The 22623-nt window shown below is 56.0% G+C and overlaps 1 protein-coding gene across 1 annotated transcript in view; it reads right to left on the bottom strand.

The window, feature by feature from the left end:
* Nucleotides 1-21395, bottom strand: part of LOC141274688 (oocyte zinc finger protein XlCOF8.4-like) — a 36384-nt gene extending 14989 nt beyond the window's left edge. Inside the window, exons 1-5 of the mRNA XM_073686329.1 lie at nucleotides 21280-21395; nucleotides 781-883; nucleotides 414-593; nucleotides 208-331; nucleotides 118-126 (exon numbers count right to left, since the gene is read on the bottom strand). Of these exons, the coding sequence (XP_073542430.1) occupies nucleotides 118-126; nucleotides 208-331; nucleotides 414-593; nucleotides 781-855 (388 nt within the window). The 5' untranslated portion in view covers nucleotides 856-883; nucleotides 21280-21395. The remainder of the gene's footprint in view (nucleotides 1-117; nucleotides 127-207; nucleotides 332-413; nucleotides 594-780; nucleotides 884-21279) is intronic.
* Nucleotides 21396-22623: the final 1228 nt, after the last annotated feature.

The following is a 22623-nucleotide window of genomic DNA, read 5'->3' as shown; positions in this document are numbered from 1 at the left end:
ACAAGACTGAACACAAGGAGGTCACAGCCGTCTACACATCATAGGGGAGATCTCCATCTACCTGATGGTCCTGTGCAGGAGGAGGAGCGGGACATCTCTCTGGGGTTGTCCTCTTACTGGAGAGACCTGCAGGAGACACAGACAGGACTGACATCATTATTACATACAGAGAATTATAGGCCGTGTGGATTTAGTCCTGTCTATTACCTGGTGATGTGCGGGGCCGGTGCTCCTCCATCATCACCTCCTTGTACCGATCCTTGTGTCCTTCTAGATACTCCCACTCCTCCATGGAGAAATAGACGGTGACGTCCTGACACCTTATAGGAACCTGACACACACAATGATACCGTCATCACCCAGAATCCTCAGTGCCGTCCTGTATAATGTCCCAGCATTCCCAGCAGTGTCACCTCTCCAGTCAGCAGCTCAATCATCTTGTGGGTGAGTTCTAGGATCTTCTGGTTATTGATGTCCTCATGTATCTGGGGGTGAGGTAGAGGCCCCGGGATTGGGCTCAGGGTTCCTCCCCGTCCTTCAGACACAGGGGTCTGACAGCGATCACTAGAGGTCTTCTTCACTACTGTGTAATCCTGAGTGTGGAGACATTATTAATCACTACAGACATTTCCAGAGTCCATCACCTCTCCCATCCTATTACCTGTTATTCCCATAGATAATGATGTCATGTGATGACATCAGAACCTCTCACCTCTCCGGTCATATCACCTGTTATTCCCATAGATAATGATGTCATGTGATGACATCAGAACCTCTCACCTCTCCGGTAAGCTGGAAAATTATCTTTAGAGCGAGGTGTAATATCTCCACAATCTTATCTTTGTACTTATTCATCGTTCATGGGTCAATCAGGAAAAATCTCCTATAAAAAAAACAAACAACAGAAGATCCTTTATTATAAAGATGATGAGATGTTTTTAAAAATTAACAAAAGGGAAAAACACAAAAATGAACTAAGATGGAAAAGGATCATGGGAACATCAGTGTTGGGGGATTTAACAAGTACTTTTAGTTGGCAGCGGATTAATCTCTGTACTGTCCAGCTGTTCCACAGTGAATATATATTAATTCAGGAACAAAGATAACACAGCTTACAACTGGTATTTCTTATAGCTTAGGATCTTAGCATCTTTCTCTCAGCTTGCAAAATACTGTTTTTATTTTTAACACTGCTTTACTGGGAACATAACACTATTTCTGGAGACAGAAAGTCCTGCACTATTAAATAGTAGCTGTAGCAATATACAATAATAAGCATTATTAAAACATTTCAAAAAAACATTTGTCTTATGTATTTTATTTTTTTAACAGAGAGGCAAAGCAATCTAGAGTCACAGAGAGGGAGACTTATGGAATAGACTAAAAGGAAAAACTGATGACTGTTGTTCCCGATATTATATAATCTGCTAATCTGTAACGTGTGATAAAGTAAGAAGTCTTCTATAGATTCATAACGCAGAGGAGCAGACAGAACTCCAAGAGACCGAGACTTTCTGATCTGCTGAGAAAGAATGATTATTGTATATATACTGGAATTTATAGTTCTATTTATTGTGTCACTGTTTACCTATACTCCATATACAGTGCACGGTCAGTCACTCTCTCTCCCATAAACAGTGCAGGGTCTGTCGCTCTCTCTCCCCCATGTGTAGTGCAAGGTCTGTCGCTCTCTCTCCTCCATGTGTAGTGCGGGGTCTGTCGCTCTCTCTCCTCCATGTGTAGTGCGGGGTCTGTCGCTCTCTCTCCTCCATGTGTAGTGCGGGGTCTGTCGCTCTCTCTCCTTCATGTGTAGTGCGGGGTCTGTCGCTCTCTCTCCTCCATGTGTAGTGCAGGGTCTGTCGCTCTCTCTCCTCCATGTGTAGTGCGGGGTCTGTCGCTCTCTCTCCTCCATGTGTAGTGCGGGGTCTGTCGCTCTCTCTCCTCCATGTGTAGTGCGGGGTCTGTCGCTCTCTCTCCTCCATGTGTAGTGCGGGGTCTGTCGCTCTCTCTCCTCCATGTGTAGTGCGGGGTCTGTCACTCTCTCTCCCCCGTGTGTAGTGCAGGGTCTGTCGCTCTCTCCCCCATGTGTAGTGCACGGTCTGTCGCTCCCTCTCCTCCATGTGTAGTGCAGGGTCTGTCGCTCTCTCTCCTCCATGTGTAGTGCGGGGTCTGTCGCTCTCTCTCCTCCATGTGTAGTGCGGGGTCTGTCGCTCTCTCTCCCCCATGTGTAGTACAGGGTCTGTCGCTCTCTCCCCCCATGTGTAATGCACGGTCTGTCGCTCTCTCTCCCCCATGTGTAGTGCACGGTCTGTCGCTCTCTCTCCTCCATGTGTAGTGCGGGGTCTGTCGCTCTCTCTCCTCCATGTGTAGTGCAGGGTCTGTCGGTCTCTCTCCTCCATGTGTAGTGCGGGGTCTGTCGTTCTTTATCATCCATGTGTAGTGCAGGGTCTGTCGCTCTCTCTCCTCCATGTGTAGTGCGGGGTCTGTCGCTCTCTCTCTCCTCCATGTGTAGTGCGGGGTCTGTCGTTCTTTATCCTCCATGTGTAGTGCAGGGTCTGTCGGTCTCTCTCCTCCATGTGTAGTGCGGGGTCTGTCGCTCTCTCTCTCCTCCATGTGTGATGCGGGGTCTGTCACTCTCTCTCCTCCATGTGTAGTGCAGGGTCTGTCGCTCTCTCTCTCCTCCATGTGTGGTGTGGGGTCTGTCGCTCTCTCTCTCCTCCATGTGTGGTGTGGGGTCTGTCGCTCTCTCTCCTCCATGTGTAGTGCGGGGTCTGTCGCTCTCTCTCTCCTCCATGTGTGGTGCAGGGTCTGTCACTCTCTCTCCTCCATGTGTAGTGCAGGGTCTGTCGCTCTCTCTCTCCTCCATGTGTAGTGCAGGGTCTGTCGCTCTCTCTCTCCTCCATGTGTGGTGTGGGGTCTGTCGCTCTCTCTCCTCCATGTGTAGTGCGGGGTCTGTCGCTCTCTCTCTCCTCCATGTGTGGTGCAGGGTCTGTCACTCTCTCTCCTCCATGTGTAGTGCAGAGTCTGTCGCTCTCTCCCCTCCATGTGTAGTGCGGGGTCTGTCGCTCTCTCTCCCCCATGTGAAGTGCAGGGTCTGTCGCTCTCTCTCCTCCATGTGTAGTGCAGAGTCTGTCGCTCTCTCCCCTCCATGTGTAGTGCGGGGTCTGTCGCTCTCTCTCCCCCATGTGAACTGCAGGGTCTGTCGCTCTCTCTCCTCCATGTGTAGTGCAGAGTCTGTCGCTCTCTCCCCTCCATGTGTAGTGCGGGGTCTGTCGCTCTCTCTCCCCCATGTGTAGTGCAGAGTCTGTCGCTCTCTCTCCTCCATGTGTAGTGCGGGGTCTGTCGTTCTTTATCCTCCATGTGTAGTGCAGGGTCTGTCGGTCTCTCTCCTCCATGTGTAGTGAGGGGTCTGTCGCTCTCTCTCTCCTCCATGTGCGGTGCGGGGTCTGTCACTCTCTCTCCTCCATGTGTAGTGCAGGGTCTGTCGCTCTCTCTCTCCTCCATGTGTGGTGCGGGGTCTGTCACTCTCTCTCCTCCATGTGTAGTGCAGGGTCTGTCGCTCTCTCTCTCCTCCATGCGTGGTGCGGGGTCTGTCACTCTCTCTCCTCCATATGTAGTGCGGGGTCTGTCGCTCTCTCTCCTCCATGTGTAGTGCAGGGTCTGTCGCTCTCTCTCCTCCATGTGTAGTGCAGGGTCTGTCGCTCTCTCCCCCATGTGTAGTGCAGGGTCTGTCGCTCTCTCTCCTCTATGTGTAGTGCACGGTCAGTCACTCTCTCTCCCATAAACAGTGCAAGGTCTGTCGCTCTCTCTCCTACATGTGTAGTGCGGCGTCTGTCGGTCTCTCTCCCCCATGTGTAGTGCAGGGTCTGTCACTCTCTCTCCTCCATGTGTAGTGCGGGGTCTGTCGCTCTCTCTCCTCCATGTGTAGTGCGGGGTCTGTCGCTCTCTCTCCTCCATGTGTAGTGCAGGGTCTGTCGCTCTCTCTCCTCCATGTGTAGTGCAGGGTCTGTCGCTCTCTCTCCTCCATGTGTAGTGCGGGGTTTGTCGCTCTCTCTCCTCCATGTGTAGTGCGGGGTCTGTCGCTCTCTCTCCTCCATGTGTAGTGCGGGGTCTGTCGCTCTCTCTCCTCCATGTGTAGTGCGGGGTCTGTCGTTCTTTATCCTCCATGTGTAGTGCAGGGTCTGTCGGTCTCTCTCCTCCATGTGTAGTGCGGGGTCTGTCGCTCTCTCTCTCCTCCATGTGTGGTGCGGGGTCTGTCGCTCTCTCTCCTCCATGTGTAGTGCAGGGTCTGTCGCTCTCTCTCTCCTCCATGTGTGGTGCGGGGTCTGTCGCTCTCTCTCCTCCATGTGTAGTGCGGGGTCTGTCGCTCTCTCTCTCCTCCATGTGTGGTGCGGGGTCTGTCGCTCTCTCTCCTCCATGTGTGGTGCGGGGTCTGTCGCTCTCTCTCCTCCATGTGTAGTGCAGGGTCTGTCACTCTCTCTCCTCCATGTGCAGTGCAGGGTCTGTCGGTCTCTCTCCCCCATGTGTAGTGCAGGGTCTGTCACTCTCTCTCCTCCATGTGTAGTGCAGGGTCTGTCGCTCTCTCTCCTCCATGTGTAGTGCGGGGTCTGTCGCTCTCTCTCCTCCATGTGTAGTGCGGGGTCTGTCGCTCTCTCTCCTCCATGTGTAGTGCAGGGTCTGTCGCTCTCTCCCCTCCATGTGTAGTGCGGGGTCTGTCGCTCTCTCTCCTCCATGTGTAGTGCGGGGTCTGTCGCTCTCTCTCCTCCATGTGTAGTGCGGGGTCTGTCGCTCTCTCTCCTCCATGTGTAGTGCAGGGTCTGTCGCTCTCTCCCCTCCATGTGTAGTGCGGGGTCTGTCGCTCTCTCTCCCCCATGTGAAGTGCAGGGTCTGTCGCTCTCTCTCCTCCATGTGTAGTGCGGGGTCTGTCGTTCTTTATCCTCCATGTGTAGTGCAGGGTCTGTCGGTCTCTCTCCTCCATGTGTAGTGAGGGGTCTGTCGCTCTCTCTCTCCTCCATGTGCGGTGCGGGGTCTGTCACTCTCTCTCCCCCATGTGTAGTGCAGGGTCTGTCGCTCTCTCTCTCCTCCATGTGTGGTGCGGGGTCTGTCACTCTCTCTCCTCCATGTGTAGTGCAGGGTCTGTCGCTCTCTCTCTCTCCTCCATGCGTGGTGCGGGGTCTGTCGCTCTCTCTCCTCCATGTGTAGTGCAGGGTCTGTCGCTCTCTCTCCTCCATGTGTAGTGCAGGGTCTGTCGCTCTCTCTCCTCCATGTGTAGTGCAGGGTCTGTCGCTCTCTCCCCCATGTGTAGTGCAGGGTCTGTCGCTCTCTCTCCTCTATGTGTAGTGCACGGTCAGTCACTCTCTCTCCCATAAACAGTGCAAGGTCTGTCGCTCTCTCTCCTACATGTGTAGTGCGGCGTCTGTCGCTCTCTCTCCCCCATGTGTAGTGCAGGGTCTGTCACTCTCCTCCATGTGTAGTGCGGGGTCTGTCGCTCTCTCTCCTCCATGTGTAGTGCGGGGTCTGTAATTCTCTCTCCTCCATGTGTAGTGCGGGGTCTATCGCTCTCTCTCCTCCATGTGTAGTGCGGGGTGTGTCGCTCTCTCTCCTCTATGTGTAGTGCACGGTCAGTCACTCTCTCTCCCATAAACAGTGCAAGGTCTGTCGCTCTCTCTCCTACATGTGTAGTGCGGCGTCTGTCGGTCTCTCTCCCCCATGTGTAGTGCAGGGTCTGTCACTCTCTCTCCTCCATGTGTAGTGCGGGGTCTGTCGCTCTCTCTCCTCCATGTGTAGTGCGGGGTCTGTCGCTCTCTCTCCTCCATGTGTAGTGCAGGGTCTGTCGCTCTCTCTCCTCCATGTGTAGTGCGGGGTCTGTCGCTCTCTCTCCTCCATGTGTAGTGCGGGGTTTGTCGCTCTCTCTCCTCCATGTGTAGTGCGGGGTCTGTCGCTCTCTCTCCTCCATGTGTAGTGCGGGGTCTGTCGCTCTCTCTCCTCCATGTGTAGTGCGGGGTCTGTCGTTCTTTATCCTCCATGTGTAGTGCAGGGTCTGTCGGTCTCTCTCCTCCATGTGTAGTGCGGGGTCTGTCGCTCTCTCTCTCCTCCATGTGTGGTGCGGGGTCTGTCGCTCTCTCTCCTCCATGTGTAGTGCAGGGTCTGTCGCTCTCTCTCTCCTCCATGTGTGGTGCGAGGTCTGTCGCTCTCTCTCCTCCATGTGTAGTGCGGGGTCTGTCGCTCTCTGTCTCCTCCATGTGTGGTGCGGGGTCTGTCGCTCTCTCTCCTCCATGTGTAGTGCGGGGTCTGTCGCTCTCTGTCTCCTCCATGTGTAGCGCAGGGTCTGTCGCTCTCTCTCCTCCATGTGTAGTGCGGGGTCTGTCGCTCTCTCTCCTCCATGTGTAGTGCAGGGTCTGTCACTCTCTCTCCTCAATGTGTAGTGCAGAGTCTGTCGCTCTCTCCCCTCCATGTGTAGTGCGGGGTCTGTCGCTCTCTCTCCCCCATGTGAAGTGCAGGGTCTGTCGCTCTCTCTCCTCCATGTGTAGTGCGGGGTCTGTCGTTCTTTATCCTCCATGTGTAGTGCAGGGTCTGTCGGTCTCTCTCCTCCATGTGTAGTGAGGGGTCTGTCGCTCTCTCTCTCCTCCATGTGCGGTGCGGGGTCTGTCACTCTCTCTCCCCCATGTGTAGTGCAGGGTCTGTCGCTCTCTCTCTCCTCCATGTGTGGTGCGGGGTCTGTCACTCTCTCTCCTCCATGTGTAGTGCAGGGTCTGTCGCTCTCTCTCTCTCCTCCATGCGTGGTGCGGGGTCTGTCGCTCTCTCTCCTCCATGTGTAGTGCAGGGTCTGTCGCTCTCTCTCCTCCATGTGTAGTGCAGGGTCTGTCGCTCTCTCTCCTCCATGTGTAGTGCAGGGTCTGTCGCTCTCTCCCCCATGTGTAGTGCAGGGTCTGTCGCTCTCTCTCCTCTATGTGTAGTGCGGGGTCTGTCACTCTCTCTCCCATAAACAGTGCAAGGTCTGTCGCTCTCTCTCCTACATGTGTAGTGCGGCGTCTGTCGCTCTCTCTCCCCCATGTGTAGTGCAGGGTCTGTCACTCTCTCTCCTCCATGTGTAGTGCGGGGTCTGTCGCTCTCTCTCCTCCATGTGTAGTGCGGGGTCTGTCGCTCTCTCTCCTACATGTGTAGTGCGGCGTCTGTCGCTCTCTCTCCCCCATGTGTAGTGCAGGGTCTGTCACTCTCTCTCCTCCATGTGTAGTGCAGGGTCTGTCGGTCTCTCTCCTCCATGTGTAGTGCGGGGTCTGTCGCTCTCTCTCCTCCATGTGTAGTGCGGGGTCTGTCGCTCTCTCTCCTCCATGTGTAGTGCGGGGTCTGTCATTCTCTCTCCTCCATGTGTAGTGCGGGGTCTGTCGCTCTCTGTCCTCCATGTGTAGTGCGGGGTGTGTCGCTCTCTCTCCTCCATGTGTAGTGCGGGGTCTGTCGCTCTCTCTCCCCCATGTGTAGTGCAGGGTCTGTCACTCTCTCTCCCCCATGTGTAGTGCAGGGTCTGTCACTCTCTCTCCTCCATGTGTAGTGCAGGGTCTGTCGCTCTCTCTCCCCCATGTGAAGTGCAGGGTCTGTCGCTCTCTCTCCTCCATGTGTAGTGCGGGGTCTGTCGTTCTTTATCCTCCATGTGTAGTGCAGGGTCTGTCGGTCTCTCTCCTCCATGTGTAGTGCGGGGTCTGTCGCTCTCTCTCTCCTCCATGTGTGGTGCGGGGTCTGTCACTCTCTCTCCTCCATGTGCAGTGCAGGGTCTGTAGCTCTCTCTCCTCCATGTGTAGTTCACGGTCTGTCGCTCTCTCTCTCCTCCATGTGTAGTGCGGGGTCTGTCGCTCTCTCTCCTCCATGTGTAGTGCGGGGTCTGTCGCTCTCTCTCCTCCATGTGTAGTGCGGGGTCTGTCGCTCTCTCTCCTCCATGTGTAGTGCGGGGTCTGTCGTTCTTTATCCTCCATGTGTAGTGCAGGGTCTGTCGGTATCTCTCCTTCATGTGTAGTGCGGGGTCTGTCGCTCTCTCTCTCTCCTCCATGTGTGGTGCGGGGTCTGTCACTCTCTCTCCTCCATGTGTAGTGCAGGGTCTGTCGCTCTCTCTCTCCTCCATGTGTGGTGCGGGGTCTGTCACTCTCTCTCCTCCATGTGTAGTGCGGGGTCTGTCGCTCTCTCTCTCCTCCATGTGTGGTGCAGGGTCTGTCACTCTCTCACCTCCATGTGTAGTGCGGGGTCTGTCGCTCTCTCTCCCCCATGTGTAGTGCGGGGTCTGTCGCTCTCTCTCCCCCATGTGTAGTGCAGGGTCTGTCGCTCTCTCTCCCCCATGTGTAGTGCGGGGTCTGTCGCTCTCTCTCCCCCATGTGTAGTGTGGGGTCTGTCGCTCTCTCTCCCCCATGTGTAGTGCGGGGTCTGTCGCTCTCTCTCCCCCATGTGTAGTGCGGGATCTGTCGCTCTCTCTCCCCCATGTGTAGTGCAGGATCTGTCGCTCTCTCTCCCCCATGTGTAGTGCAGGGTCTGTCACTCTCTCTCCCCCATGTGTAGTGTGGGGTCTGTCGCTCTCTCTCCCCCATGTGTAGTACGGGGTCTGTCGCTCTCTCTCCTCCATGTGTAGTGCGGGGTCTGTCGCTCTCTCTCTACCATGTGTAGTGCGGGGTCTGTCGCTCTCTCCTCCATGTGTAGTGCGGGGTCTGTCGCTCTCTCTCCTCCATGTGTGGTGCAGGGTCTGTCGCTCTCTCTCCTCCATGTGTAGTGCAGGGTCTGTCGCTCTCTCCTCCATGTGTAGTGCGGGGTCTGTCGCTCTCTCTCCTCCATGTGTAGTGCAGGGTCTGTCGCTCTCTCTTCTCCATGTGTAGTGCAGGGTCTGTCGCTCTCTCTTCTCCATGTGTAGTGCAGGGTCTGTCGCTCTCTCTCCCCCATGTGTAGTGCGGGGTCTGTCGCTCTCTCCTCCATGTGTAGTGCGGGGTCTGCCGCTCTCTCTCCCCCATGTGTAGTGCGAGGTCTGCCGCTCTCTCTCCCCCATGTGTAGTGCGGGGTCTGTCGCGCTCTCTCTACCATGTGTAGTGCGGGGTCTGTCGCTCTCTCCTCCATGTGTAGTGCGGGGTCTGTCGCTCTCTCTCCTCCATGTGTAGTGCGAGGTCTGCCGCTCTCTCTCCCCCATGTGTAGTGCGGGGTCTGCCGCTCTCTCTCCCCCATGTGTAGTGCGGGGTCTGCCGCTCTCTCTCCTCCATGTGTAGTGCAGGGTCAGTCGCTCTGTCTCCTCCATGTGTAGTGCAGGGTCAGTCGCTCTCTCTCCTCCATGTGTAGTGCGGTGTCTGTCGCTCTCTCTCCTCCATGTGTAGTGCAGGGTCTGTCGCTCTCCCTCCTCCATGTGTAGTGCGGGGTCTGTCGCTCTCTCTCCTCCATGTGTAGTGCGGGGTCTGTCGCTCTCTCTCCTCCATGTGTAGTGCAGGGTCTGTCGCTCTCTCTCCTCCATGTGTAGTGCGGTGTCTGTCGCTCTCTCTCCTCCATGTGTAGTGCAGGGTCTGTCGCTCTCTCTCCTCCATGTGTAGTGCAGGGTCTGTCGCTCTCTCTCCTCCATGTGTAGTGCAGGGTCAGTCGCTCTCTCTCCTCCATGTGTAGTGCGGTGTCTGTCGCTCTCTCTCCTCCATGTGTAGTGCAGGGTCTGTCTCTCTCTCTCCTCCATGTGTGGTGCGGGGTCTGTCGCTCTCTCTCCTCCATGTGTAGTGCGGGGTCTGTCTCTCTCTCTCCCCCATGTGTAGTGCAGGGTCTGTCGCTCTCTCCCCCATGTGTAGTGCGGGGTCTGTCGCTCTCTCTCCTCCATGTGTAGTGCGGGGTCTGTCGCTCTCTCTCCTCCATGTGTAGTGCGGGGTCTGTCGCTCTCTCTCCCCCATGTGTAGTGCAGGGTCTGTCGCTTTCCCTCCTCCATGTGTAGTGCGGGGTCTGTCGCTCTCTCTCCTCCATGTGTAGTGCAGGGTCTGTCGCTCTCTCTCCTCCATGTGTAGTGCAGGGTCTGTCGCTCTCTCTCCTCCATGTGTAGTGCGGGGTCTGTCGCTCTCTCTCCTCCATGTGTAGTGCAGGGTCAGTCGCTCTCTCTCCTCCATGTGTAGTGCGGTGTCTGTCGCTTTCTCTCCTCCATGTGTAGTGCAGGGTCTGTCGCTCTCCCTCCTCCATGTGTAGTGCGTTGTCTGTCGCTCTCTCTCCTCCATGTGTAGTGCAGGGTCTGTCGCTCTCCCTCCTCCATGTGTAGTGCGGGGGCTGTCACTCTCTCTCCTCCATGTGTAGTGCGGGGTCAGTCGCTCTCTCTCCTCCATGTGTAGTGCGGTGTCTGTCGCTCTCTCTCCTCCATGTGTAGTGCAGGGTCTGTCGCTCTCTCTCCTCCATGTGTAGTGCGGTGTCTGTCGCTCTCTCTCCTCCATGTGTAGTGCAGGGTCTGTCGCTCTCCCTCCTCCATGTGTAGTGCGGGGGCTGTCACTCTCTCTCCTCCATGTGTAGTGCAGGGTCTGTCGCTCTCTCTCCTCCATGTGTAGTGCAGGGTCTGTCGCTCTCTCTCCTCCATGTGTAGTGCAGGGTCAGTCGCTCTCTCTCCTCCATGTGTAGTGCGGTGTCTGTCGCTCTCTCTCCTCCATGTGTAGTGCAGGGTCTGTCTCTCTCTCTCCTCCATGTGTAGTGCGGGGTCTGTCGCTCTCTCTCCTCCATGTGTAGTGCGGGGTCTGTCGCTCTCTCTCCCCCATGTGTAGTGCAGGGTCTGTCGCTCTCTCCCCCATGTGTAGTGCGGGGTCTGTCGCTCTCTCTCCTCCATGTGTAGTGCGGGGTCTGTCGCTCTCTCTCCTCCATGTGTAGTGCGGGGTCTGTCGCTCTCTCTCCCCCATGTGTAGTGAGGGATCTGTCGCTCTCTCTCCTCCATGTGTAGTGCGGGGTCTGTCGCTCTCTCTCCCCCATGTGTAGTGAGGGATCTGTCGCTCTCTCTCCTCCATGTGTAGTGCGGGGTCTGTCGCTCTCTCTCCTCCATGTGTAGTGCAGGGTCTGTCGCTCTCTCTCCTCCATGTGTATTGCGGGGTGTGTCGCTCTCTCTCCCCCATGTGTAGTGCAGGGTCTGTCTCTCTCTCCTCCATGTGTAGTGCGGGGTCTGTCGGTCTCTCTCCCCCATGTGTAGTGCGGGGTCTGTCGCTCTCTCTCCTCCATGTGTAGTGCGGGGTGTGTCGCTCTGTCTCCTCCATGTGTAGTGCAGGGTCTGTCGCTCTCTCCTCCATGTGCAGGGTCTGTCGCTCTCTCTCCCCCATGTGTAGTGAGGGATCTGTCGCTCTCTCTCCTCCATGTGTAGTGCAGGGTCTGTCGCTCTCTCTCTCCTCCATGTGTAGTGCAGGGTCAGTCGCTCTCTCTCCTCCATGTGTAGTGCGGTGTCTGTCGCTCTCTCTCCTCCATGTGTAGTGCGGGGTCTGTCGCTCTCTTTCCCCCATGTGTAGTGCGGGGTCTGTCGCTCTCTCTCCTCCATGTGTAGTGCGGGGTCTGTCGCTCTCTCTCCTCCATGTGTAGTGCAGGGTCTGTCGCTCTCTCTCCTCCATGTGTAGTGTGGGGTCAGTCGCTCTCTCTCCTCCATGTGTAGTGCAGGGTCTGTCTCTCTCTCCTCCATGTGTAGTGTGGGGTCTGTCGGTCTCTCTCCCCCATGTGTAGTGCGGGGTCTGTCGCTCTCTCTCCTCCATGTGTAGTGCGGGGTGTGTCGCTCTGTCTCCTCCATGTGTAGTGCAGGGTCTGTCGCTCTCTCCTCCATGTGCAGGGTCTGTCGCTCTCTCTCCCCCATGTGTAGTGAGGGATCTGTCGCTCTCTCTCCTCCATGTGTAGTGCAGGGTCTGTCGCTCTCTCTCTCCTCCATGTGTAGTGCAGGGTCAGTCGCTCTCTCTCCTCCATGTGTAGTGCGGTGTCTGTCGCTCTCTCTCCTCCATGTGTAGTGCGGGGTCTGTCGCTCTCTTTCCCCCATGTGTAGTGCGGGGTCTGTCGCTCTCTCTCCTCCATGTGTAGTGCGGGGTCTGTCGCTCTCTCTCCTCCATGTGTAGTGCAGGGTCTGTCGCTCTCTCTCCTCCATGTGTAGTGCGGGATCTGTCGCTCGCTCTCCTCCATGTGTAGTGCGGGGTCTGTCGCTCTCTCTCCTCCATGTGTAGTGCGGGGTCTGTCGCTCTCTCTCCTCCATGTGTAGTGCGGGATCTGTCGCTCTCTCTCCTCCATGTGTAGTGCAGGATCTGTCGCTCTCTCTCCTCCATGTGTAGTGCGGGGTCTGTCGCTCTCTCTCCCCCATGTGTAGTGCGGGGTCTGTCGCTCTCTCTCCTCCATGTGTAGTGCGGGGTCTGTCGCTCTCTCTCCTCCATGTGTAGTGCGGGGTCTGTCGCTCTCTCTCCTCCATGTGTAGTGCGGGGTCTGTCATTCTCTCTCCTCCATGTGTAGTGCGGGGTCTGTCGCTCTCTCTCCTCCATGTGTAGTGCGGGGTGTGTCGCTCTCTCTCCTCCATGTGTAGTGCGGGGTCTGTCGCTCTCTCTCCCCCATGTGTAGTGCAGGGTCTGTCACTCTCTCTCCCCCATGTGTAGTGCAGGGTCTGTCACTCTCTCTCCTCCATGTGTAGTGCAGGGTCTGTCGCTCTCTCTCCCCCATGTGAAGTGCAGGGTCTGTCGCTCTCTCTCCTCCATGTGTAGTGCGGGGTCTGTCGTTCTTTATCCTCCATGTGTAGTGCAGGGTCTGTCGGTCTCTCTCCTCCATGTGTAGTGCGGTGTCTGTCGCTCTCTCTCCTCCATGTGTAGTGCAGGGTCTGTCTCTCTCTCTCCTCCATGTGTGGTGCGGGGTCTGTCGCTCTCTCTCCTCCATGTGTAGTGCGGGGTCTGTCTCTCTCTCTCCCCCATGTGTAGTGCAGGGTCTGTCGCTCTCTCCCCCATGTGTAGTGCGGGGTCTGTCGCTCTCTCTCCTCCATGTGTAGTGCGGGGTCTGTCGCTCTCTCTCCTCCATGTGTAGTGCGGGGTCTGTCGCTCTCTCTCCCCCATGTGTAGTGCAGGGTCTGTCGCTTTCCCTCCTCCATGTGTAGTGCGGGGTCTGTCGCTCTCTCTCCTCCATGTGTAGTGCAGGGTCTGTCGCTCTCTCTCCTCCATGTGTAGTGCAGGGTCTGTCGCTCTCTCTCCTCCATGTGTAGTGCGGGGTCTGTCGCTCTCTCTCCTCCATGTGTAGTGCAGGGTCAGTCGCTCTCTCTCCTCCATGTGTAGTGCGGTGTCTGTCGCTTTCTCTCCTCCATGTGTAGTGCAGGGTCTGTCGCTCTCCCTCCTCCATGTGTAGTGCGTTGTCTGTCGCTCTCTCTCCTCCATGTGTAGTGCAGGGTCTGTCGCTCTCCCTCCTCCATGTGTAGTGCGGGGGCTGTCACTCTCTCTCCTCCATGTGTAGTGCGGGGTCAGTCGCTCTCTCTCCTCCATGTGTAGTGCGGTGTCTGTCGCTCTCTCTCCTCCATGTGTAGTGCAGGGTCTGTCGCTCTCTCTCCTCCATGTGTAGTGCGGTGTCTGTCGCTCTCTCTCCTCCATGTGTAGTGCAGGGTCTGTCGCTCTCCCTCCTCCATGTGTAGTGCGGGGGCTGTCACTCTCTCTCCTCCATGTGTAGTGCAGGGTCTGTCGCTCTCTCTCCTCCATGTGTAGTGCAGGGTCTGTCGCTCTCTCTCCTCCATGTGTAGTGCAGGGTCAGTCGCTCTCTCTCCTCCATGTGTAGTGCGGTGTCTGTCGCTCTCTCTCCTCCATGTGTAGTGCAGGGTCTGTCTCTCTCTCTCCTCCATGTGTAGTGCGGGGTCTGTCGCTCTCTCTCCTCCATGTGTAGTGCGGGGTCTGTCGCTCTCTCTCCCCCATGTGTAGTGCAGGGTCTGTCGCTCTCTCCCCCATGTGTAGTGCGGGGTCTGTCGCTCTCTCTCCTCCATGTGTAGTGCGGGGTCTGTCGCTCTCTCTCCTCCATGTGTAGTGCGGGGTCTGTCGCTCTCTCTCCCCCATGTGTAGTGAGGGATCTGTCGCTCTCTCTCCTCCATGTGTAGTGCGGGGTCTGTCGCTCTCTCTCCCCCATGTGTAGTGAGGGATCTGTCGCTCTCTCTCCTCCATGTGTAGTGCGGGGTCTGTCGCTCTCTCTCCTCCATGTGTAGTGCAGGGTCTGTCGCTCTCTCTCCTCCATGTGTATTGCGGGGTGTGTCGCTCTCTCTCCCCCATGTGTAGTGCAGGGTCTGTCTCTCTCTCCTCCATGTGTAGTGCGGGGTCTGTCGGTCTCTCTCCCCCATGTGTAGTGCGGGGTCTGTCGCTCTCTCTCCTCCATGTGTAGTGCGGGGTGTGTCGCTCTGTCTCCTCCATGTGTAGTGCAGGGTCTGTCGCTCTCTCCTCCATGTGCAGGGTCTGTCGCTCTCTCTCCCCCATGTGTAGTGAGGGATCTGTCGCTCTCTCTCCTCCATGTGTAGTGCAGGGTCTGTCGCTCTCTCTCTCCTCCATGTGTAGTGCAGGGTCAGTCGCTCTCTCTCCTCCATGTGTAGTGCGGTGTCTGTCGCTCTCTCTCCTCCATGTGTAGTGCGGGGTCTGTCGCTCTCTTTCCCCCATGTGTAGTGCGGGGTCTGTCGCTCTCTCTCCTCCATGTGTAGTGCGGGGTCTGTCGCTCTCTCTCCTCCATGTGTAGTGCAGGGTCTGTCGCTCTCTCTCCTCCATGTGTAGTGTGGGGTCAGTCGCTCTCTCTCCTCCATGTGTAGTGCAGGGTCTGTCTCTCTCTCCTCCATGTGTAGTGTGGGGTCTGTCGGTCTCTCTCCCCCATGTGTAGTGCGGGGTCTGTCGCTCTCTCTCCTCCATGTGTAGTGCGGGGTGTGTCGCTCTGTCTCCTCCATGTGTAGTGCAGGGTCTGTCGCTCTCTCCTCCATGTGCAGGGTCTGTCGCTCTCTCTCCCCCATGTGTAGTGAGGGATCTGTCGCTCTCTCTCCTCCATGTGTAGTGCAGGGTCTGTCGCTCTCTCTCTCCTCCATGTGTAGTGCAGGGTCAGTCGCTCTCTCTCCTCCATGTGTAGTGCGGTGTCTGTCGCTCTCTCTCCTCCATGTGTAGTGCGGGGTCTGTCGCTCTCTTTCCCCCATGTGTAGTGCGGGGTCTGTCGCTCTCTCTCCTCCATGTGTAGTGCGGGGTCTGTCGCTCTCTCTCCTCCATGTGTAGTGCAGGGTCTGTCGCTCTCTCTCCTCCATGTGTAGTGCGGGATCTGTCGCTCGCTCTCCTCCATGTGTAGTGCGGGGTCTGTCGCTCTCTCTCCTCCATGTGTAGTGCGGGGTCTGTCGCTCTCTCTCCTCCATGTGTAGTGCGGGATCTGTCGCTCTCTCTCCTCCATGTGTAGTGCAGGATCTGTCGCTCTCTCTCCTCCATGTGTAGTGCGGGGTCTGTCGCTCTCTCTCCCCCATGTGTAGTGCGGGGTCTGTCGCTCTCTCTCCTCCATGTGTAGTGCGGGGTCTGTCGCTCTCTCTCCTCCATGTGTAGTGCGGGGTCTGTCGCTCTCTCTCCTCCATGTGTAGTGCGGGGTCTGTCATTCTCTCTCCTCCATGTGTAGTGCGGGGTCTGTCGCTCTCTCTCCTCCATGTGTAGTGCGGGGTGTGTCGCTCTCTCTCCTCCATGTGTAGTGCGGGGTCTGTCGCTCTCTCTCCCCCATGTGTAGTGCAGGGTCTGTCACTCTCTCTCCCCCATGTGTAGTGCAGGGTCTGTCACTCTCTCTCCTCCATGTGTAGTGCAGGGTCTGTCGCTCTCTCTCCCCCATGTGAAGTGCAGGGTCTGTCGCTCTCTCTCCTCCATGTGTAGTGCGGGGTCTGTCGTTCTTTATCCTCCATGTGTAGTGCAGGGTCTGTCGGTCTCTCTCCTCCATGTGTAGTGCGGGGTCTGTCGCTCTCTCTCTCCTCCATGTGTGGTGCGGGGTCTGTCACTCTCTCTCCTCCATGTGCAGTGCAGGGTCTGTAGCTCTCTCTCCTCCATGTGTAGTTCACGGTCTGTCGCTCTCTCTCTCCTCCATGTGTAGTGCGGGGTCTGTCGCTCTCTCTCCTCCATGTGTAGTGCGGGGTCTGTCGCTCTCTCTCCTCCATGTGTAGTGCGGGGTCTGTCGCTCTCTCTCCTCCATGTGTAGTGCGGGGTCTGTCGTTCTTTATCCTCCATGTGTAGTGCAGGGTCTGTCGGTATCTCTCCTTCATGTGTAGTGCGGGGTCTGTCGCTCTCTCTCTCTCCTCCATGTGTGGTGCGGGGTCTGTCACTCTCTCTCCTCCATGTGTAGTGCAGGGTCTGTCGCTCTCTCTCTCCTCCATGTGTGGTGCGGGGTCTGTCACTCTCTCTCCTCCATGTGTAGTGCGGGGTCTGTCGCTCTCTCTCTCCTCCATGTGTGGTGCAGGGTCTGTCACTCTCTCACCTCCATGTGTAGTGCGGGGTCTGTCGCTCTCTCTCCCCCATGTGTAGTGCGGGGTCTGTCGCTCTCTCTCCCCCATGTGTAGTGCAGGGTCTGTCGCTCTCTCTCCCCCATGTGTAGTGCGGGGTCTGTCGCTCTCTCTCCCCCATGTGTAGTGTGGGGTCTGTCGCTCTCTCTCCCCCATGTGTAGTGCGGGGTCTGTCGCTCTCTCTCCCCCATGTGTAGTGCGGGATCTGTCGCTCTCTCTCCCCCATGTGTAGTGCGGGATCTGTCGCTCTCTCTCCCCCATGTGTAGTGCAGGGTCTGTCACTCTCTCTCCCCCATGTGTAGTGTGGGGTCTGTCGCTCTCTCTCCCCCATGTGTAGTACGGGGTCTGTCGCTCTCTCTCCTCCATGTGTAGTGCGGGGTCTGTCGCTCTCTCTCTACCATGTGTAGTGCGGGGTCTGTCGCTCTCTCCTCCATGTGTAGTGCGGGGTCTGTCGCTCTCTCCTCCATGTGTGGTGCAGGGTCTGTCGCTCTCTCTCCTCCATGTGTAGTGCAGGGTCTGTCGCTCTCTCCTCCATGTGTAGTCCGGGGTCTGTCGCTCTCTCTCCTCCATGTGTAGTGCAGGGTCTGTCGCTCTCTCTTCTCCATGTGTAGTGCAGGGTCTGTCGCTCTCTCTTCTCCATGTGTAGTGCAGGGTCTGTCGCTCTCTCTCCCCCATGTGTAGTGCGGGGTCTGTCGCTCTCTCCTCCATGTGTAGTGCGGGGTCTGCCGCTCTCTCTCCCCCATGTGTAGTGCGAGGTCTGCCGCTCTCTCTCCCCCATGTGTAGTGCGGGGTCTGTCGCGCTCTCTCTACCATGTGTAGTGCGGGGTCTGTCGCTCTCTCCTCCATGTGTAGTGCGGGGTCTGTCGCTCTCTCTCCTCCATGTGTAGTGCGAGGTCTGCCGCTCTCTCTCCCCCATGTGTAGTGCGGGGTCTGCCGCTCTCTCTCCCCCATGTGTAGTGCGGGGTCTGCCGCTCTCTCTCCCCCATGTGTAGTGCAGGGTCAGTCGCTCTGTCTCCTCCATGTGTAGTGCAGGGTCAGTCGCTCTCTCTCCTCCATGTGTAGTGCGGTGTCTGTCGCTCTCTCTCCTCCATGTGTAGTGCAGGGTCTATCGCTCTCCCTCCTCCATGTGTAGTGCGGGGTCTGTCGCTCTCTCTCCTCCATGTGTAGTGCGGGGTCTGTCGCTCTCTCTCCTCCATGTGTAGTGCGGTGTCTGTCGCTCTCTCTCCTCCATGTGTAGTGCAGGGTCTGTCGCTCTCCCTCCTCCATGTGTAGTGCGGGGTCTGTCGCTCTCTCTCCTCCATGTGTAGTGCAGGGTCTGTCGCTCTCTCTCCTCCATGTGTAGTGCAGGGTCTGTCGCTCTCTCTCCTCCATGTGTAGTGCGGGGGCTGTCACTCTCTCTCCTCCATGTGTAGTGCAGGGTCTGTTGCTCTCTCTCCTCCATGTGTAGTGCGGTGTCTGTCGCTCTCTCTCCTCCATGTGTAGTGCAGGGTCTGTCGCTCTCTCTCCTCCATGTGTAGTGCAGGGTCTGTCGCTCTCTCTCCTCCATGTGTAGTGCAGGGTCAGTCGCTCTCTCTCCTCCATGTGTAGTGCGGTGTCTGTCGCTCTCTCTCCTCCATGTGTAGTGCAGGGTCTGTCTCTCTCTCTCCTCCATGTGTGGTGCGGGGTCTGTCGCTCTCTCTCCTCCATGTGTAGTGCGGGGTCTGTCTCTCTCTCTCCCCCATGTGTAGTGCAGGGTCTGTCGCTCTCTCCCCCATGTGTAGTGCGGGGTCTGTCGCTCTCTCTCCTCCATGTGTAGTGCGGGGTCTGTCGCTCTCTCTCCTCCATGTGTAGTGCGGGGTCTGTCGCTTTCTCTCCTCCATGTGTAGTGCGGGGTCTGTCGCTCTCTCTCCCCCATGTGTAGTGCAGGGTCTGTCGCTTTCCCTCCTCCATGTGTAGTGCGGGGTCTGTCGCTCTCTCTCCTCCATGTGTAGTGCAGGGTCTGTCGCTCTCTCTCCTCCATGTGTAGTGCAGGGTCTGTCGCTCTCTCTCCTCCATGTGTAGTGCGGGGTCTGTCGCTCTCTCTCCTCCATGTGTAGTGCAGGGTCAGTCGCTCTCTCTCCTCCATGTGTAGTGCGGTGTCTGTCGCTCTCTCTCCTCCATGTGTAGTGCAGGGTCTGTCGCTCTCCCTCCTCCATGTGTAGTGCGTTGTCTGTCGCTCTCTCTCCTCCATGTGTAGTGCAGGGTCTGTCGCTCTCCCTCCTCCATGTGTAGTGCGGGGGCTGTCACTCTCTCTCCTCCATGTGTAGTGCGGGGTCAGTCGCTCTCTCTCCTCCATGTGTAGTGCGGTGTCTGTCGCTCTCTCTCCTCCATGTGTAGTGCAGGGTCTGTCGCTCTCTCTCCTCCATGTGTAGTGCGGTGTCTGTCGCTCTCTCTCCTCCATGTGTAGTGCAGGGTCTGTCGCTCTCCCTCCTCCATGTGTAGTGCGGGGGCTGTCACTCTCTCTCCTCCATGTGTAGTGCAGGGTCTGTCGCTCTCTCTCCTCCATGTGTAGTGCAGGGTCTGTCGCTCTCTCTCCTCCATGTGTAGTGCAGGGTCAGTCGCTCTCTCTCCTCCATGTGTAGTGCGGTGTCTGTCGCTCTCTCTCCTCCATGTGTAGTGCAGGGTCTGTCTCTCTCTCTCCTCCATGTGTAGTGCGGGGTCTGTCGCTCTCTCTCCTCCATGTGTAGTGCGGGGTCTGTCGCTCTCTCTCCCCCATGTGTAGTGCAGGGTCTGTCGCTCTCTCCCCCATGTGTAGTGCGGGGTCTGTCGCTCTCTCTCCTCCATGTGTAGTGCGGGGTCTGTCGCTCTCTCTCCTCCATGTGTAGTGCGGGGTCTGTCGCTCTCTCTCCCCCATGTGTAGTGAGGGATCTGTCGCTCTCTCTCCTCCATGTGTAGTGCGGGGTCTGTCGCTCTCTCTCCCCCATGTGTAGTGAGGGATCTGTCGCTCTCTCTCCTCCATGTGTAGTGCGGGGTCTGTCGCTCTCTCTCCTCCATGTGTAGTGCAGGGTCTGTCGCTCTCTCTCCTCCATGTGTATTGCGGGGTGTGTCGCTCTCTCTCCCCCATGTGTAGTGCAGGGTCTGTCTCTCTCTCCTCCATGTGTAGTGCGGGGTCTGTCGGTCTCTCTCCCCCATGTGTAGTGCGGGGTCTGTCGCTCTCTCTCCTCCATGTGTAGTGCGGGGTGTGTCGCTCTGTCTCCTCCATGTGTAGTGCAGGGTCTGTCGCTCTCTCCTCCATGTGCAGGGTCTGTCGCTCTCTCTCCCCCATGTGTAGTGAGGGATCTGTCGCTCTCTCTCCTCCATGTGTAGTGCAGGGTCTGTCGCTCTCTCTCTCCTCCATGTGTAGTGCAGGGTCAGTCGCTCTCTCTCTCCTCCATGTGTAGTGCAGGGTCAGTCGCTCTCTCTCTCCTCCATGTGTAGTGCGGTGTCTGTCGCTCTCTCTCCTCCATGTGTAGTGCGGGGTCTGTCGCTCTCTTTCCCCCATGTGTAGTGCGGGGTCTGTCGCTCTCTCTCCTCCATGTGTAGTGCGGGGTCTGTCGCTCTCTCTCCTCCATGTGTAGTGCAGGGTCTGTCGCTCTCTCTCCTCCATGTGTAGTGTGGGGTCAGTCGCTCTCTCTCCTCCATGTGTAGTGCAGGGTCTGTCTCTCTCTCCTCCATGTGTAGTGTGGGGTCTGTCGGTCTCTCTCCCCCATGTGTAGTGCGGGGTCTGTCGCTCTCTCTCCTCCATGTGTAGTGCGGGGTGTGTCGCTCTGTCTCCTCCATGTGTAGTGCAGGGTCTGTCGCTCTCTCCTCCATGTGCAGGGTCTGTCGCTCTCTCTCCCCCATGTGTAGTGAGGGATCTGTCGCTCTCTCTCCTCCATGTGTAGTGCAGGGTCTGTCGCTCTCTCTCTCCTCCATGTGTAGTGCAGGGTCAGTCGCTCTCTCTCCTCCATGTGTAGTGCGGTGTCTGTCGCTCTCTCTCCTCCATGTGTAGTGCGGGGTCTGTCGCTCTCTTTCCCCCATGTGTAGTGCGGGGTCTGTCGCTCTCTCTCCTCCATGTGTAGTGCGGGGTCTGTCGCTCTCTCTCCTCCATGTGTAGTGCAGGGTCTGTCGCTCTCTCTCCTCCATGTGTAGTGCGGGATCTGTCGCTCGCTCTCCTCCATGTGTAGTGCAGGGTCTGTCGCTCTCTCTCCTCCATGTGTAGTGCGGGGTCTGTCGCTCTCACTCCTCCATGTGTAGTGCAGGGTCTGTCGCTCTCTCTCCCCCATGTGTAGTGCGGGGTCTGTCGCTCTCTCTCCTCCATGTGTAGTGCGGGGTCTGTCGCTCTCTCTCCTCCATGTGTAGTGCGGGGTCTGTCGCTCTCTCTCCTCCATGTGTAGTGCGGGGTCTGTCACTCTCTCTCCTCCATGTGTAGTGCAGGGTCTGTCGCTCTCTCTCCTCCATGTGTAGTGCGGGGTCTGTCGCTCACTCTCCTCCATGTGTAGTGCAGGGTCTGTCACTCTCTCTCCTCCATGTGTAGTGCAGGGTCTGTCGCTCTCTCTCCTCCATGTGTAGTGCGGGGTCTGTCGCTCACTCTCCTCCATGTGTAGTGCAGGGTCTGTCACTCTCTCTCCTCCATGTGTAGTGCAGGGTCTGTCACTCTCTCTCCTCCATGTGTAGTGCAGGGTCTGTCACTCTCTCTCCTCCATGTGTAGTGCAGGGTCTGTCACTCTCTCTCCTCCATGTGTAGTGCAGGGTCTGTCGCTCTCTCTCCCCCATGTGTAGTGCGGGGTCTGTCACTCTCTCTCCTCCATGTGTAGTGCGGGGTCTGTCGCTCTCTCTCCCCCATATACAGTGTAGGGTTACACACATACCTCCACCTGCAGAGCCGGCACCGCCATGTGCTGACAGGACCTGTGTGATGTCACCGTCATGTGATCAGCCACATGAAGGGGAGGAGCCGTGCGTGTAATGTGCACAGAGAAGAGAAAAACCATTAAGAGTCCATGGTAAATGTGAATATTATAATAGAGAGGTGAGAACAAACAACCAGATAGAAAAGCGGACACAAATCCGAGTGTCAGTTGTAGAGATAAATATCAATCCACACAGCGACAGTGACAGCGACATCGCGGGGCGTCGCTGAAGGAGGGAGCTCCCTCTCTGCTCCCATCAGCACAAAGCGATGGGGATCTCATTGTGTTCATGTTCTCCATGGTGACCCCGGGGTCCCAAGATGTCTTTGACCTTTAGGAAAGGTGGGCTGTCAGCTCCTGCTCAGAACAGGAGCTGAGACACCTCCTCCCTTCCTGTCAGATGCCGATTTAATGCCTTGGAATGCAGAAGCATTGCAGAGCATTAGATCAGCGATCTGTCGGGGCTAAGTTGATGTCCCATCTTGGGACAATGTAAAAGAGTAAAGCAAAAAAAAATCAATAAAAAATATAAAATATTTAAAATAAATCACAAAATTAAGAACAAAAAAAAGAAATAATGAAAACAAATATTAATCCAATAAATAAATTTTTGTGCAAAAAAAAAGTACAAGTTTGATATCGCTGCGTCTGGAATAACCCGACCTATAAAGCTGTCCCACGCGTTAACCACTTCAGTGAACATCGTAAAAAAATAAATGAAAAACATGGCAAAATAACGATGCTTTATCATCATACCGCTGAACAAAAAGTTGAATGTAACACAATAAAAAAGATGAATATAAATAAACATGGTATCGCTGAAAACATCATCTTATCCCCCCCAAAAAAACAAGCTGCCACACAGTTCAGTTAGCAGAAAAATAAAAAAGTTACAGCTCACAGAATAAAGCGATGCAAAAATAATTATTTTTTATATGAAACAGTTTTAATTGTGTAAAAGAGCCAAAACATAAGAAAAATGTACAAATGAAGTTTTGCTATAATTGTACTGACCCGAAAAATAAAGCTGCCTTATCAATTTTACCATACGAGAAATGGCATAAAACCCCCCCCAAAAAAATCCTGAATTACTAGGTTTTTTTCATTGTGCTTCACAAAAATCGGAATAGCAAGCAATCAAAAAACGTAATTTGCCTGAAAATGGTACCAATAAAAACGTCAACTCGCCATGCAAAAATCAAGTCCTCACATGACTCTGTCAGCCGAAATATGGAAAAATTATAACTATCAAAATACGGCAATACAAAAACTTGTTTTAACAATATAGCATTTATTAGTGTG

The sequence above is a fragment of the Phyllobates terribilis genome, unplaced genomic scaffold (assembly GCF_046119375.1).
Source record: "Phyllobates terribilis strain yellow unplaced genomic scaffold, ASM4611937v1 Scaffold_1__5_contigs__length_1240528914, whole genome shotgun sequence".
NCBI classification, from domain to species: Eukaryota; Metazoa; Chordata; class Amphibia; order Anura; family Dendrobatidae; genus Phyllobates; species Phyllobates terribilis.
Note: the sequence above shows the minus strand (reverse complement) of the source record. Positions and strands in the feature narration are given on the sequence as shown.